General features: G+C 54.2%; 1 protein-coding gene across 10 annotated transcripts; it reads left to right on the plus strand.

Annotated features, from left to right (window-relative positions):
• The first annotated feature begins 1,040 nt into the window (after positions 1-1,040).
• Positions 1,041-10,743, plus strand: LOC141058569 (nuclear pore complex protein Nup160-like). Of its 10 annotated transcripts, none has more exons than XR_012222255.1 (5): positions 1,041-1,113; positions 8,142-8,237; positions 8,316-8,449; positions 10,075-10,176; positions 10,573-10,743. XR_012222255.1 is itself a non-coding variant. In XM_073554730.1 (5 exons), the coding sequence occupies exons 3-5, from the start codon at positions 8,377-8,379 to the stop codon at positions 10,660-10,662; spliced, it is 237 nt and encodes a 78-aa protein (XP_073410831.1). In that variant the 5' UTR covers positions 1,041-1,113; positions 8,142-8,237; positions 8,316-8,376; the 3' UTR covers positions 10,663-10,743. The 10 variants fall into 10 exon arrangements, 6 of the variants coding, with proteins under 6 accessions (XP_073410831.1, XP_073410833.1, XP_073410834.1 ...); XM_073554730.1 differs by having other exon boundaries at positions 8,316-8,421; XM_073554731.1 differs by lacking the exon at positions 1,041-1,113 and adding an exon at positions 2,030-2,318 and having other exon boundaries at positions 8,316-8,421.
• Positions 10,744-12,891: the final 2,148 nt, after the last annotated feature.

A 12,891-nucleotide genomic window follows, 5' to 3' on the forward strand; every position in this document is an offset into this window, starting at 1 on the left:
CGTACACCCACGGCTCCGCTCCGTACACCTCGCACACACGCGGCTCCGCTCCGTACACCTCATACACAAGCGGCTCCGCTCCGTACACCTCGTACACCCACGGCTCCGCTCCGTACACCTCGTACACCCACGGCTCCGCTCCGTACACCTCGTACACACGGCTCCGCTCCGTATATTTCGTACACACGGCTCCTCTCCGTACACCTCGTACACACGGCTCCACTCTGTACACCTTATACACACACGGCTCCGCTCCGTACACCTCGTACACACGGCTCCTCTCCGTACACCTCATACACATCCGGCTCCGCTCCGTACACCTCGCACACATCCAGCTCCGCTCCGTACACCTCGTACACACACGGCTCCGCTCCGCACACCTCGTACACACACGGCTCCGCTCCGTACACCTCGTACACACACGGCTCCGCTCCGTACACCTCGTACACACTCGGCTCCGCTCCGTACACCTCGTACACACACGGCTCCGCTCCGTACACCTCGTACACACACGGCTCCGCTCCGTACACCTCATACACACACGGCTCCGCTCCGTACACCTCGTACACACACGGCTCCGCTCCGTACACCTCATACACACACGGCTCCGCTCTGTACACCTCGTACACACTCGGCTCCGCTCCGTACATCTCGTACACACACGGCTCCGCTCCGTACACCTCGTACACACACGGCTCCGCTCCGTACACCTCGTACACACACGGCTCCGCTCCGTACACCTCGTACACACACGGCTCCGCTCCGTACACCTCGTACACACACGGCTCCGCTCCATACACCTCGTACACACACGGCTCCGCTCCGTACACCTCGTACACACACAGCTCTGTTACATCCACACTGTAAATCCTGACCCCACACATACTTACCTCAACCAGCACCATGACAACAGCAAAGCAGAGTCTTGCAGACGGTAGAGGCAGGCTGAGCGCACAGGACCTGTGATGAGGTCACAGGAGGGGCGGAGTCAGGGGTGACATGATCGGGGGTCTGGACAAAGGCTCCTGATCATGTGACCCCCTGACTCCTCCCCTCCTGTGACCTCATCACAGGTCCTGCGAACAGAGCGAGCAGGCAAGCGAGTGCGACGCTGTGAGTGGCTGCGGGGGGGAGGGGGTCTCATGCTAAGGCGAGGATGGGGTGCGAGGGGGGGGCGTGGCGGTTTATCTCCCTGCAGTGCAGGAGGAACTTGGAAACTATCACCGCCGTGCCCACAGAGGGCCGGCGGCAGGAGCAACAGTGGCCGCAGCGGCCGGCAAGCGGCCAGATGATCGGGTGCTGCCGCCCGCGGCCCACATGACAGCGGCCCAGCGGGAAAATGCCTGGTTGGTTATATTGCCAATCCGGGCGTGGTGTGCATTCCTCAAAACACTGAAGGACTTTACAAAGGTCTTTCAGCTTCGACCACTGCACGCCTGTCAACTCCATGTCTGCTCTCAAAGTGCCTGGCCGTGTATCCTCCCACAAATGCATTATGGCCTGCCTCTGCTCGCACAGCCGCTCCACCATGTGCAGGGTGGAGTTCCACCTTGTTGCAATGTCGATAATGAGGCGGTGTTTGGGAAGGTGGAGCAATCGCTGCAGCTTCTGCATACGAACGGAGTGTACAGGCGACCGGCGGATGTGCGCGCACAGTCTTCGCACCTTCTGGAGCAGGGCTGTTAACTCCAGATAATTTTTGAGGAAGCACTGCACCACCAGGTTCAAGGTGTGAGCCAAGCAAGGTATGTGGCTGAGTTTTGAAAGGGCTATGGCTGCCACAAAATTACGGCCGTTATCACTAACTACCTTGCCTGCCTCAAGATGTACACTGCCCAGCCATGACTCAGTTTGTCGCTTCAAGTACTCGGCCAGCACCTCGGCGGTGTGTCTGTCGCCCAAACACATCATCTGCAACACAGCCTGCTGACGCTTTCCACTAGCTGCTCGATAGGGGGACACATCGTGTGCAACAGTGGCAGCTGCAGATGGAGTGCTCGTACGACTGCGCTTTGTGGACGAGCTTTCGCTTCTGGAGGAGGAGGAGGAGGGTCGAACGCCTACAGCCAACTGTTTCCTATACCGTGGGCTAGGCAGCACTGTCCCACCACCGCTGTCCCCTGTGGACCCTGCATCCACCACATTAACCCAGTGCGCAGTGATGGACACGTAACGGCCCTGGCCATGCCGACTGGACCATGCATCAGTTGTGAGGTGCACCTTTCCGCTCACTGACTGCTTGAGTGCATGGACAATGTGGTCTTTCACATGATGGTGGAGGGCTGGGATGGCTTTGCGATAGAAGAAGTGGCGACTGGGTAGGTCATAGCGTGGTACTGCATAGGCCATGAGTTCGCGGAAAGCTGTGCTTTCCACCAACCGAAAGGGCATCATCTCAAACGAGATTAGTTTGGCAATGTGGGCGTTCAAACCCAGTGTACGCGGATGAGAGACTGAGTACTTTCTTGACCTACTCATAGTGTCTGGGAGGGTGAGCTGGACTTGAGAGCTGCATATGGTGGAAGTAGCGGTGGACAGGGCGGACTGAGAGAGGGTTGATGATGGTGATGGAGTTGGTGTTCTTTATGATGGCCTAGAATCAGTCTTTCGTTGATATAACAGTGGGATTCCCTGACTGCTGTGGTCTTGCAACGGCACCTCAACATTTGCTGCTGTGCTAACCGGTGGGCTTACAGTGGGGGAAACAATGTAGCGTTGCTGACTACCTTTGTTGTGATCAGTTGCACATGTGGCACTTGAGGTTTGGTGTTGTGTCCACGCTTGCAAGTGCATGCTGGTTAAATGTCTAAGCATGCAACTGGTATTCAAATTTTTCAGATTTTTCCCTCGGCTAAAGGTCTTTGCGCACTTCTTACAGATAACCTTGGCCTGATCATGAGGATTTTGTTCAAAAAAGTGCCACACTGCGCTCTTCCTACTTTGGCAGACATTTTGCGGCCTAGCACGCTGTGATCTTTTGACCCTCTGGACAAGCTGTCCAGCAACTCTTTTGATGTTTGGAACCTGTCTTTGGAGTGCTCCGGGCCTGCCAGATAACAGCTGTTGCGATGTCGATGTCTGCTGTGGATGCTCCTCATCTGAGCTATTGGAAGCAGCACCCTCTTCCCCCAATGGATGCCAATCTGGGTCAACAACTGGGTCATCCATCACCTCCTCTTCTATGTCATGTGCACCTTCCTCTGTGTCACCGTGTATGGTGGTATAGTGTGCGGGAAGGGGCACCTGAGTCTCATCAGGGTCAGAATCTGGCTCTGTACACTGCGAGGACAATGTAGTGCTCTGAGTGAATGTACCAGCAGAATCATCCATCAGCGGCTGTGCATCAGTGCACTCCATGTCAGATTCATCTTGGCCTGGGTAATTCACCATTTCACTTGATAATCCAGGCATGGTATGTGAAAACAGCTCCATGGAGTAATCAGTAGTATGGCCTGCGTCATCCTTCAATCTTGGTTGGGGTGAAGGACACAAGGAAAGGTGTGGTTCATGAACATGAGCCTCCAATGACGACTCAGTGCTTTTACTTTTTACAACTGAAGAAGAGGAGGCGATAGAGCTGGAGGCTGAGTCAGCAATGTAAGACAAAACTTTTTCCTGATGCTCTGGCTTTAAAAGCAGTTTGCCAACTCCTAGAAAACTAAGCGTTCGAGGCCTTATGTAGCCAGACGATGACGCAGGGTCAGCACCTCCTGCATTCGGTCCTATTTTGCTCTTGCCACTACCATCAGATCCACCACCAACACCATCATTACCAGCTGCCAACCCCCGCCCAATTCCACGGCCTCTTCCACCAGCCTTCCTCATTTTTGGTAGAAATGTAGACAAAATCCAACAAACTATATAGTAATGTAAAACAAGGTACAAGGTGTCTATAGGACAGGGGAGATTTAGAATTTCTGCACACATTTGTGGACAGTGGACACTTTTGGATTGTGTGAGGCCCACTGATATCTGAGCGCTATGTGACAGGCTCGATGGCACAGCTGTGACCAAAGTGACGAGAGGATAATGGAGATTTTGAATCTCTGCGCACACTTTTGGACACTGGACACTTGTGGATTGTGTGAGGCCCACTGATATCTGAGCGCTACGTGACAGGCTCGATGGCACAGCTGCCTGTGACAAAAGTGACGAGAGGATAATGGAGATTTTGAATCTCTGCGCACACTTTTGGACACTGGACACTTGTGGATTGTGTGAGGCCCACTGATATCTGAGTGCTATGTGACAGGCTCGATGGCACAGCTGCCTGTGACAAAAGTGACGAGAGGATAATGGAGATTTTGAATCTCTGCGCACACTTTTGGACACTGGACACTTGTGGATTGTGTGAGGCCCACTGATATCTGAGCGCTATGTGACAGGCTCGATGGCACAGCTGCCTGTGACAAAAGTGACAAGAGGATAATGGAGATTTTGAATCTCCGCGCACACTTTTGGACACTGGACACTTGTGGATTGTGTGAGGCCCACTGATATCTGAGCGCTATGTGACAGGCTCGATGGCACAGCTGCCTGTGACAAAAGTGACGAGAGGATAATAGAGATTTTGAATCTCTGCGCACACTTTTGGACACTGGACACTTGTGGATTGTGTGAGGCCCACTGATATCTGAGCGCTATGTGACAGGCTCGATGGCACAGCTGCCTGTGACAAAAGTGACGAGAGGATAATGGAGATTTTGAATCTCTGCGCACACTTTTGGACACTGGACACTTGTGGATTGTGTGAGGCCCACTGATATCTGAGCGCTATGTGACAGGCTCGATGGCACAGCTGCCTGTGACAAAAGTGACGAGAGGATAATGGAGATTTTGAATCTCTGCGCACACTTTTGGACACTGGACACTTGTGGATTGTGTGAGGCCCACTGATATCTGAGCGCTATGTGACAGGCTCGATGGCACAGCTGCCTGTGACAAAAGTGACGAGAGGATAATGGAGATTTTGAATCTCTGCGCACACTTTTGGACACTGGACACTTGTGGATTGTGTGAGGCCCACTGATATCTGAGCGCTATGTGACAGGCTCGATGGCACAGCTGCCTGTGACAAAAGTGACGAGAGGATAATGGAGATTTTGAATCTCTGCGCACACTTTTGGACACTGGACACTTGTGGATTGTGTGAGGCCCACTGATATCTGAGCGCTATGTGACAGGCTCGATGGCACAGCTGTGACAAAAGTGACTAGAGGATAAGGGAGATTGGATTGCTTTTAAAAAAGCAGTTTGCGGAGCAGTGGGTAAACAGCAATGCCAGCGTGTCAGGAAGCCTTAAAAGGCAGCCCAACAACCAACACCACTGATACACCACTATATAGCCTCCCCTTGCACTGCACACACAGTGACTGGTGTGTTGTGCAGGCCAAATCGCTAGCAGCAGAAGCAGTTTTTTTGTCTTCTTCCCTGCCTAACGCTCTCCCTACAGAATCAGCAGCAACCTCTCCCTATACTAAGATCGGCAGAAGTAAGATGGCGGTCGGCGTGCACGCCCTTTTATACCCCCTGTGACGCCCACTAAAGCAAGCCAATCACTTGCATGCCCTTCTGAAAGATGGTGGTGACCCGTGCCTAGGTCATCACGTTGCCCACAGTGTCCGTGGATCCTGATTGGCCGAAAAAGAGCGCAAAACAAACTTTTGAAACTCGACTTTGGCGCGTAAGTCACCGACCTCGTGGCCGACCTCATCCTAGGGTCGGGTTTCGTTTCATGAAACCCGACTTTGCCAAAAGTCGGCGACTTTTGAATTTTTTCGACCCGTTTCGCTCAACTCTAATTTCCACATATTCGTCCTTCCAAATCCGCTCTTTCACCTCCTTTTTCAAATGGGCCCCCAACGAACCCTCAAAACACACATACACCTCGCCATGCGCCCGATTATCCAGATGCACACGACACTCCTTTTCCTTCTCGGTTTGCACCGACACTGACACCGGCGTACTGACACAAGGGCCCGACGCAGCCGCGCCCTGACCCGCCAACCCGCCACCCTGTGGCCCAACCCACGCTGCTACCGGCGACGACCCCGCAAAACCCTGCTCCAAACGTAAAAGCAAGCTACGCACATCCGCCAACATATCACATACTCCCCCAGCCGACCCTGAACTGCTAAAACCAGCCTCAACCCCACCGCCCCCGGACTCTGCTAAGGGGCCCCCTACCACCACAGACGAAGACAAAAGTGGCTCGTCCACCACCGCAGCGGCCCCCCGAAGGACCTGGTGCTGCCGGAAGTCGGGTGCGCGCCGGCCCCGCCCCCTTCCTGCCCCGGGGCGAAGGTCTGGACGCCGCCGCAGGGCCTCGCCACGTGACAGGATTCCTCCCAGGCCGCGCACCCCCGGACGGGGAAGGCTGCGTCGCGCGGCCTGGAGGGTCCCGGGAGGGGCTCCGGCGGCGACGCGAGGCCCGGGGAGCGGTGTCGGGGGACAGCCACTCTGGAGGCCGCGCCCGCCGGGGCCTCCGTTCTCTCACCTCGGCCTGCCCCGGCGCTCGTTGAAGCATGCCGGCCACCTGCGCCTCCAGTCAGCCAGGAGGCTGCCCTGCTGCTGCCGCCCGCAGTCTGTCCAGGGCCTTGTCCACTCCCGACATCCCAGTAAGTTGTGGGACTGCTCAGGAGCTGGGACAACAGGAACAGAGGGCGGGCTCCCCCCAGACCCTGCCTTAAATACCCCCTAGCTCCCCCTCCCCTTTAACCCTTCCCCTTCCCTCACTAACTTCCAACCCCCCGTCATGTTGGCCTCCGCCCACGCCTCCTCCAGGGGGGGTTGGGAGGCTCACTCCGGCCATTTCTTTTCACAGGTGCTGGGCGCGCTTTTTACCCGTGCAGCGTCTGCGCATTTCACAGGTGCTGGGCGCGCTTTTCACAGGTGCAGCGTCTGCATTTAACAGGTGCTGGGCTCGCTTTTCACAGGTGCAGCGTCTGTGCATTTCACAGGTGCTGGGCTCGCCTTTCACAGGTTCAGCGTCTGCACATTTCACAGGTGCTGGGCGCGCTTTTCACAGGTGCAGCATCTGCGCATTTCACAGGTGCTGGGCGCGCTTTTCACAGGTGCATCTGCGCATTTCACAGGTGCTGGGCTCGCTTTTCACAGGTGCTGCGTCTGCGCATTTCACAAGTGCTGGGCTCGCTTTTCACAGGTGCTGCATCTGCGCATTTCACAAGTGCTGGGCTCGCTTTTCAGAGGTGCAGCGTCTGCGCATTTCACAGGTGCTGGGCTCGCTTTTCACAGGTGCAGCGTCTGCGCATTTCACAGGTGCTGGGCGCGCTTTTCACAGGTGCAGCGTCTGCGCATTTCACAGGTGCTGGGCGCGCTTTTCACAGGTGCAGCATCTGCGTATTTCACAGGTGCTGGGCGCGCTTTTCACAGGTGCAGCATCTGCGCATTTCACAAGTGCTGGGCGCGCTTTTCACCGGTGCAGCGTCTGCGCATTTCACTGGTGCTGGGCGCATATTTCACAGGTGCTGGGTGCATATTTCACATGTGCTGGGTGCGTTTGACAGGTGCTGGGTGCGCATTTCGCAGGTGCAGCGTCTCCGCACATTTCTGCCTCTCCACCGTTTGCCACTCTGCCATATGATCCAATCCATATACTACCTATAGTAAGCTGTTGCCATTATTCCCAGGTGATGCGTGTCCACGCATTGCGGAGCACGCATTTCTGCCTCTCGGTGCACATTTAGGGTGTGTGCACACGTTGCGGATTCTGCTGCGGACTTGGCCCTGCGGATCCGCAACAGTTTCTGCTGCGTTGTGCAGTACCATTTAAGTCTTTGGAAGATGAAAAACGCACTGCATACGTTACGTATTTTTCCGCGTCGATTTGCTGTGGTTTAAAATTTGCAGCATGTCACTTCTTTGTGCGGAATCCACAGCGGTTTCACACCTGCTCCATTACAGGTGTCAAACCGCAGGCTAATCCGCAGGTAAAATGCAGGTCATTTGACCTGCATTTTTAGCCAAATCTGCGTGCAAAAATCTGCACCACAATCTGCAACGTGAACCCTAAGGAGCAGAAGGCGCACATTCATGAGCGCGCATTTCTGTGTCTCCACCATTTGCCACTCTGCCGTATGATCCGTATTCTGCCTCTAGCCAGCTGCTGCCTTTATTCCCAGGTGCTGCGTCTCCTGGAAGTTGTGGGTTGGAAAGAGCTGCTGATTCAATTAGCCACGATGCCTATTTTGGAGACTGCGGATGACCTGAAAAGTCAGGTAATTCCTTGTACAAGCTCTCGTCTCTATGTATCTATGATATTTTTTGGTGAGTGACCAGATGTCTCCTGATTGTAGGCGACTTTGAGGACTCGTACCTTCAATTATCACCTGGATTTGGGACAGAACAGCCAGTCGTATGACGCTCTCGCACATATTCCCGAACATAGCAGGGGAGTCTGAGGTCCGCTGGCTCGTGGTGTGGGGCGCAGGTCTGATGGCTCATGGTGTGGGGTGCAGGACTGAGCGTAGTGTGGGGTGCAGGGCTGACGGCTTGTGGTGTGGGGCGGAGATGAGAACGTTGTGCCTGAGCCTTAGACCCCAGCGTATGCTCCATACATGGCCAGATGGAGGATGGAAGCATCTCTTTCGTGTCTGTCTCTGATCTTGAGCCGCTCCGTACACCCGCTCCTCGCTTGTAACGTACATGCACCTCAGTGGTTGAGAATGTATTAAAGGCACCGCAGGAAATGGCAATGGGCAGAAACATCACTGATCCAACTTACTAAAGGGAACCTGTCACGTCGTTTTGGCTCTGTAAGCTGCGGCCACTGCCTTTCAGGGTTTATCTACAGCATTCTATAAGCCTGTAGATAAGCCCACGCTCTAACCTGAAACAGAAGAAAAGCAAGTTTTATTATACTCGCCGGGGGGGGGGGGGGGGCAGGGTTGTGCGCGGTGGGTGTCGTGATCCGGTGCCTCCCAACATCATGCGATGACGTCCTCCTCCTTACTTCTACCTCGGCATAGGCGCACTGCTCTGCCCTGTTGAGGGCAGAGTAAAGTACTGCAGTGCGCAGGAGCGGGACATCTCTGACATTTCCTGGCGCCTGCACAATGCAGTACTTTGCTGTGCCCTCAACAGGGCAAAGAAGTACGCTTGCGCAGGAGCTTCGACACGAAGCAAGGAAGAGGACGTTATCGCATGGAGATGGGAGGCGGTGGACCTGGACCTGCGACGCCCATCGGACCGAACCGCACCCGGGTGAGTATAATAAAACTTGTTTGTCTTCTCCTTCAGGTTTGATCTGGGGCTTATCTACAGCATCATAGAATACTGTAGATTAAGCCCTGATAGCCGTAGGCCGCAGCTTACAGGGCCAAAACTATGTGACAGGTTCCCTTTAAACCTCACTTAGCCAGAGTAGGTCCCAGTTACACGCTGCGGTCAGGAGGGCAGGAATATTAGGGTCTGGTTGGTTCCTCACCCCCCCACCATGTAGCACCATTAATTCCCCAGCTTTACTGATGTCATTGCTGATCCTATCCGGGCACACTATCTACATTCCCTATCGGGATGTCTGTGGAGTGTGAGAGAAAACAGAGAACATACAAACTGCTTGCAGGTGTTGTCCTTGTTGCGATTTGAATCCAGGACCTCAGTTCTGCAATGGTAACCACTGAGCCACTGCATGCTAGCCACTGAGCCACTTTGCTGCCCCAAAATCCACTTGTATACAAACTGAACAGTCTCATCTAATACTGTACATATGAGGCTAGCGTATTTGGATCAGGAGACCCCTAGCTGGTAAGGACCACGTGGGCTATGGGATGAAGGTCAGCGGTCTGGAATCCGGCATCAGATGGAGTTTGGAGACTCCAGATTGTTGACTTGTATCACACAGCAGAAAAAGCTTGTTTTACATTGTCCCTTATAACACATACATACATTATCTACATGAGGCACAATTGTAAAAGGGGTCGTACAGAATTTGGAAAACATTCTCTTTGGAGCTCATCTGTAATATCTGACACAACCTGTAGACTAAGGAGGCACTGTTTTTAAAGGCAAGCTACCATGATTTTTAATCTTTTCCATCCTATATACTTCTCACAGTGGCCTCTGTCCGCCTTGTCTCCTTTGGTTTGGATGCCGTATTCCTCCATCGATCACCTTCTGCAAGCGCTGGAAGAGAATAAAAGTCGGCTACACCAAGAGGTAAGAGCCGCAGTCACTGTCACAGATGCATGTGGTATTCGGGGGGCTTGGTATATGCTCCAATTATAGGACTTGTCCCCCATTAGTCGCTGCACATTCTGCCGCCACTTACCGGATGCCACGATAGGCCCCATTCTAAGTCTGTGCTGCCTGGTGCTACTGGGATGATTGACATGTAAGGACGAGAACCGGAAAAGCCAAAGCTTGTCCTCCGCATGCGCCTGGACTCCCTGACCGTTAATAGCGTGCTTTCACATCACATGACCGTGGTGACTAATGGTGATGTCATGTATGGTGACATAATGCCACACTCATAAACTGTGATGTATTAGAGCCATGGCAGCCGGGCTCGGACCATGTGTGCGCCATTAATGTCTTCCTCCATTTCCTTTACAGCTGCGGGAGAAGCTCAATGGCAAACTCAACTACTACTTTCAGAACTTGGGAGACTCCACGTCGCATCTGCTCATGCGCCGGGGAAGCTAGCACCGCTCTGTGCTTCATGGTTTTCCCTTTTATACCTGTGTGTAGTGATTTTTTGTATAATAAAATTTAATATTTTCTATGTTTTTGCAATCCGGAGTCACTGGTTTCTCGGTAATGGGCCGTGTCCTCAGCGTTAGATTCCGTATATACTCGTGTATAAGCCGAGATTTTCAGCCCATTTTTTGTGCTGAAAACGCCCCCCCTCGGCGGGGGAGGGGGAGCGGGGGTGTCACAGATCATACTCACCCCTCGTGGCACTCTCTGCAGCCCCCTCACTTTTCCACTGTCTGCCTTCAGCGGTCATGTGGTACCGCTCATTAATCTCATGAATATGCGCATTTTCATGAGTGATAATGAGCGGTATCACGTGACCGCTGAAGGCAGGAAGGGAGACAGTGGAGAAGCGAGGCTGCAGAGACGTTCCAGGACGGGTGAATATAGCGATATTCACCTGTCCTCGTTCCCACGCTGCTCACCACCGTCTGCTGCTTGCTGTGTCAGTGACGTTTAGGCTGCAGGGGGCGTGGTGACGTTCTTAGTGCGCGCCGCAGCCTCTCCTGGCTGAACAGTCACTGACAGAGGACGCGCAGACGGTGGTGAGCAGCAATGGACCGGGGGACAGGTGAATATCTCATGTGCTGGGTCCTGAGCAGGAGGGGTGAGTATGCAACATGTTGCATTTTGGCTCGCTCGGTGCAACGTCAAAAGGGCGCAGCGCACTCCAAATCATCCTAGTGCATGGTCTGCACACCTTATGCTACAGATAGGGTGTGCAGATCGCATGCAGCGATGTGCGACCCTAGAAGAATTGATCGGATGGGGCGCGACCGGGGGCGGAGCTGCACAGAGGCCCTGCGCAGCGCCCGGAAACACTAGTCTGAAGCTAGCCTAAAACATTTTTCCTTCACATTTAGCAAGCTTCGACGTAATGCTCCTGAACACTGGCTAGGACACTGTTAAATCCCTTCTCTGGCTTCCTCCATCAGCAGTAGGGTTCCTCTCAGACTGCAAATGATGAGCTCTCCTAGTTTTGCTAAGTTCTGTGTCTCTGAGTGGAGACTCTGAGTGGTAACATGGCAGAATCCGCAATGTGTGCACACACCCTAAATGTGCAGCGAGAGGCAGAAATGCGTGCTCCGGAATGCGTGGACACGCAGCACCTGGGAATAATGGCAACAGCTTACTATAGGTAGATTATGGATCATATGGCAGAGTGGCATCGGTGGAGAGGCAGAAACGTGCGGAGACGCTGCACCTGTGAAAAGCGCGCCCAGCACCTGTGAAATGCGCAGACGCTGTACCTGTGAAAAGCGCGCCAAGCACCTGTGAAATGCGCAGACGCTGCACCAGTGAAAAGCGCGCCCAGCACCTGCAAAATGCGCAGACGCTGCACCTGTGAAAAGCGCGCCCAGCACCTGTGAAATGCAGACGCTGCACCTGTGAAAAGCGCGCCCAGCACCTGTGAAATGCGCAGATGCTGCACCTGTGAAAAGCGCGCCCAGCACCTGTGAAATGCGCAGACGCTGCACCTATGAAAAGCACGCCCAGCACCTGTGAAATGCGCAGACGCTGCACCGGTGAAAAGCGCGCCCAGAACCTGTGAAATGCGCAGACGCTGCACCGGTGAAAAGCGCGCCCAGCACCTGTGAAATGCGCAGACGCTGCACCTGTGAAAAGCGCAGACGCTGCACCTGTGAAAAGCGAGCCCAGCACCTGTGAAATGCGCAGACGCTGCACCGGTGAAAAGCGCGCCCAGCACCTGTGAAAAGCGAGCCCAGCACCTGTGAAATGCGCAGACGCTGCACCGCTGAAAAGCGCGCCCAGGACCTGTGAAATGCGCAGACGCTGCACCGCTGAAAAGCAAGCCCAGTACCTGTGAAATGCACAGACGCTGCACCGGTGAAAAGCACTCCCATCACCTGTGAAATGCGAAGACGCTGCACCAGTGAAAAGTGCGCCCAGCACCTGTGAAATGTGCAGATGCTGCACCGGTGGAAAGCGCACCCGGCACCTGTGAAATGCACAGACTCTGCACCTGTGAAAAGCGCAGATGCTGCACCTGTGAAAAGCGAGCCCAGCACCTGTGAAATGCGCAGATGCTGCATCGGTGAAAAGCGCACCCAGCACCTGTGAAATGCACAGACGCTGCACCTGTGAAAAGCGCAGATGCTGCACCTGTGAAAAGCGAGCCCAGCACCTGTGAAATGTGCAGACGCTGCACCTGTCAAA

The sequence above is a fragment of the Dendrobates tinctorius genome, unplaced genomic scaffold (assembly GCF_039654945.1).
Source record: "Dendrobates tinctorius isolate UK_male_01 unplaced genomic scaffold, ASM3965494v1 ptg000213l, whole genome shotgun sequence".
Taxonomy (NCBI): domain Eukaryota; kingdom Metazoa; phylum Chordata; class Amphibia; order Anura; family Dendrobatidae; genus Dendrobates; species Dendrobates tinctorius.

Bases quoted from the DNA above. Each gene is read 5' to 3' on its own strand.
- LOC141058569 (XM_073554729.1), top strand. From the start codon at position 9,163: ATGGAGATGGGAGGCGGTGGACCTGGACCTGCGACGCCCATCGGACCG. The intron at 9,223-10,074 runs GTGAGTATAATA...TACTTCTCACAG, and splicing joins TCGGACCGAACCGCACCCGG to TGGCCTCTGTCCGCCTTGTC. The intron at 10,177-10,572 runs GTAAGAGCCGCA...TTTCCTTTACAG, and splicing joins AAAGTCGGCTACACCAAGAG to CTGCGGGAGAAGCTCAATGG.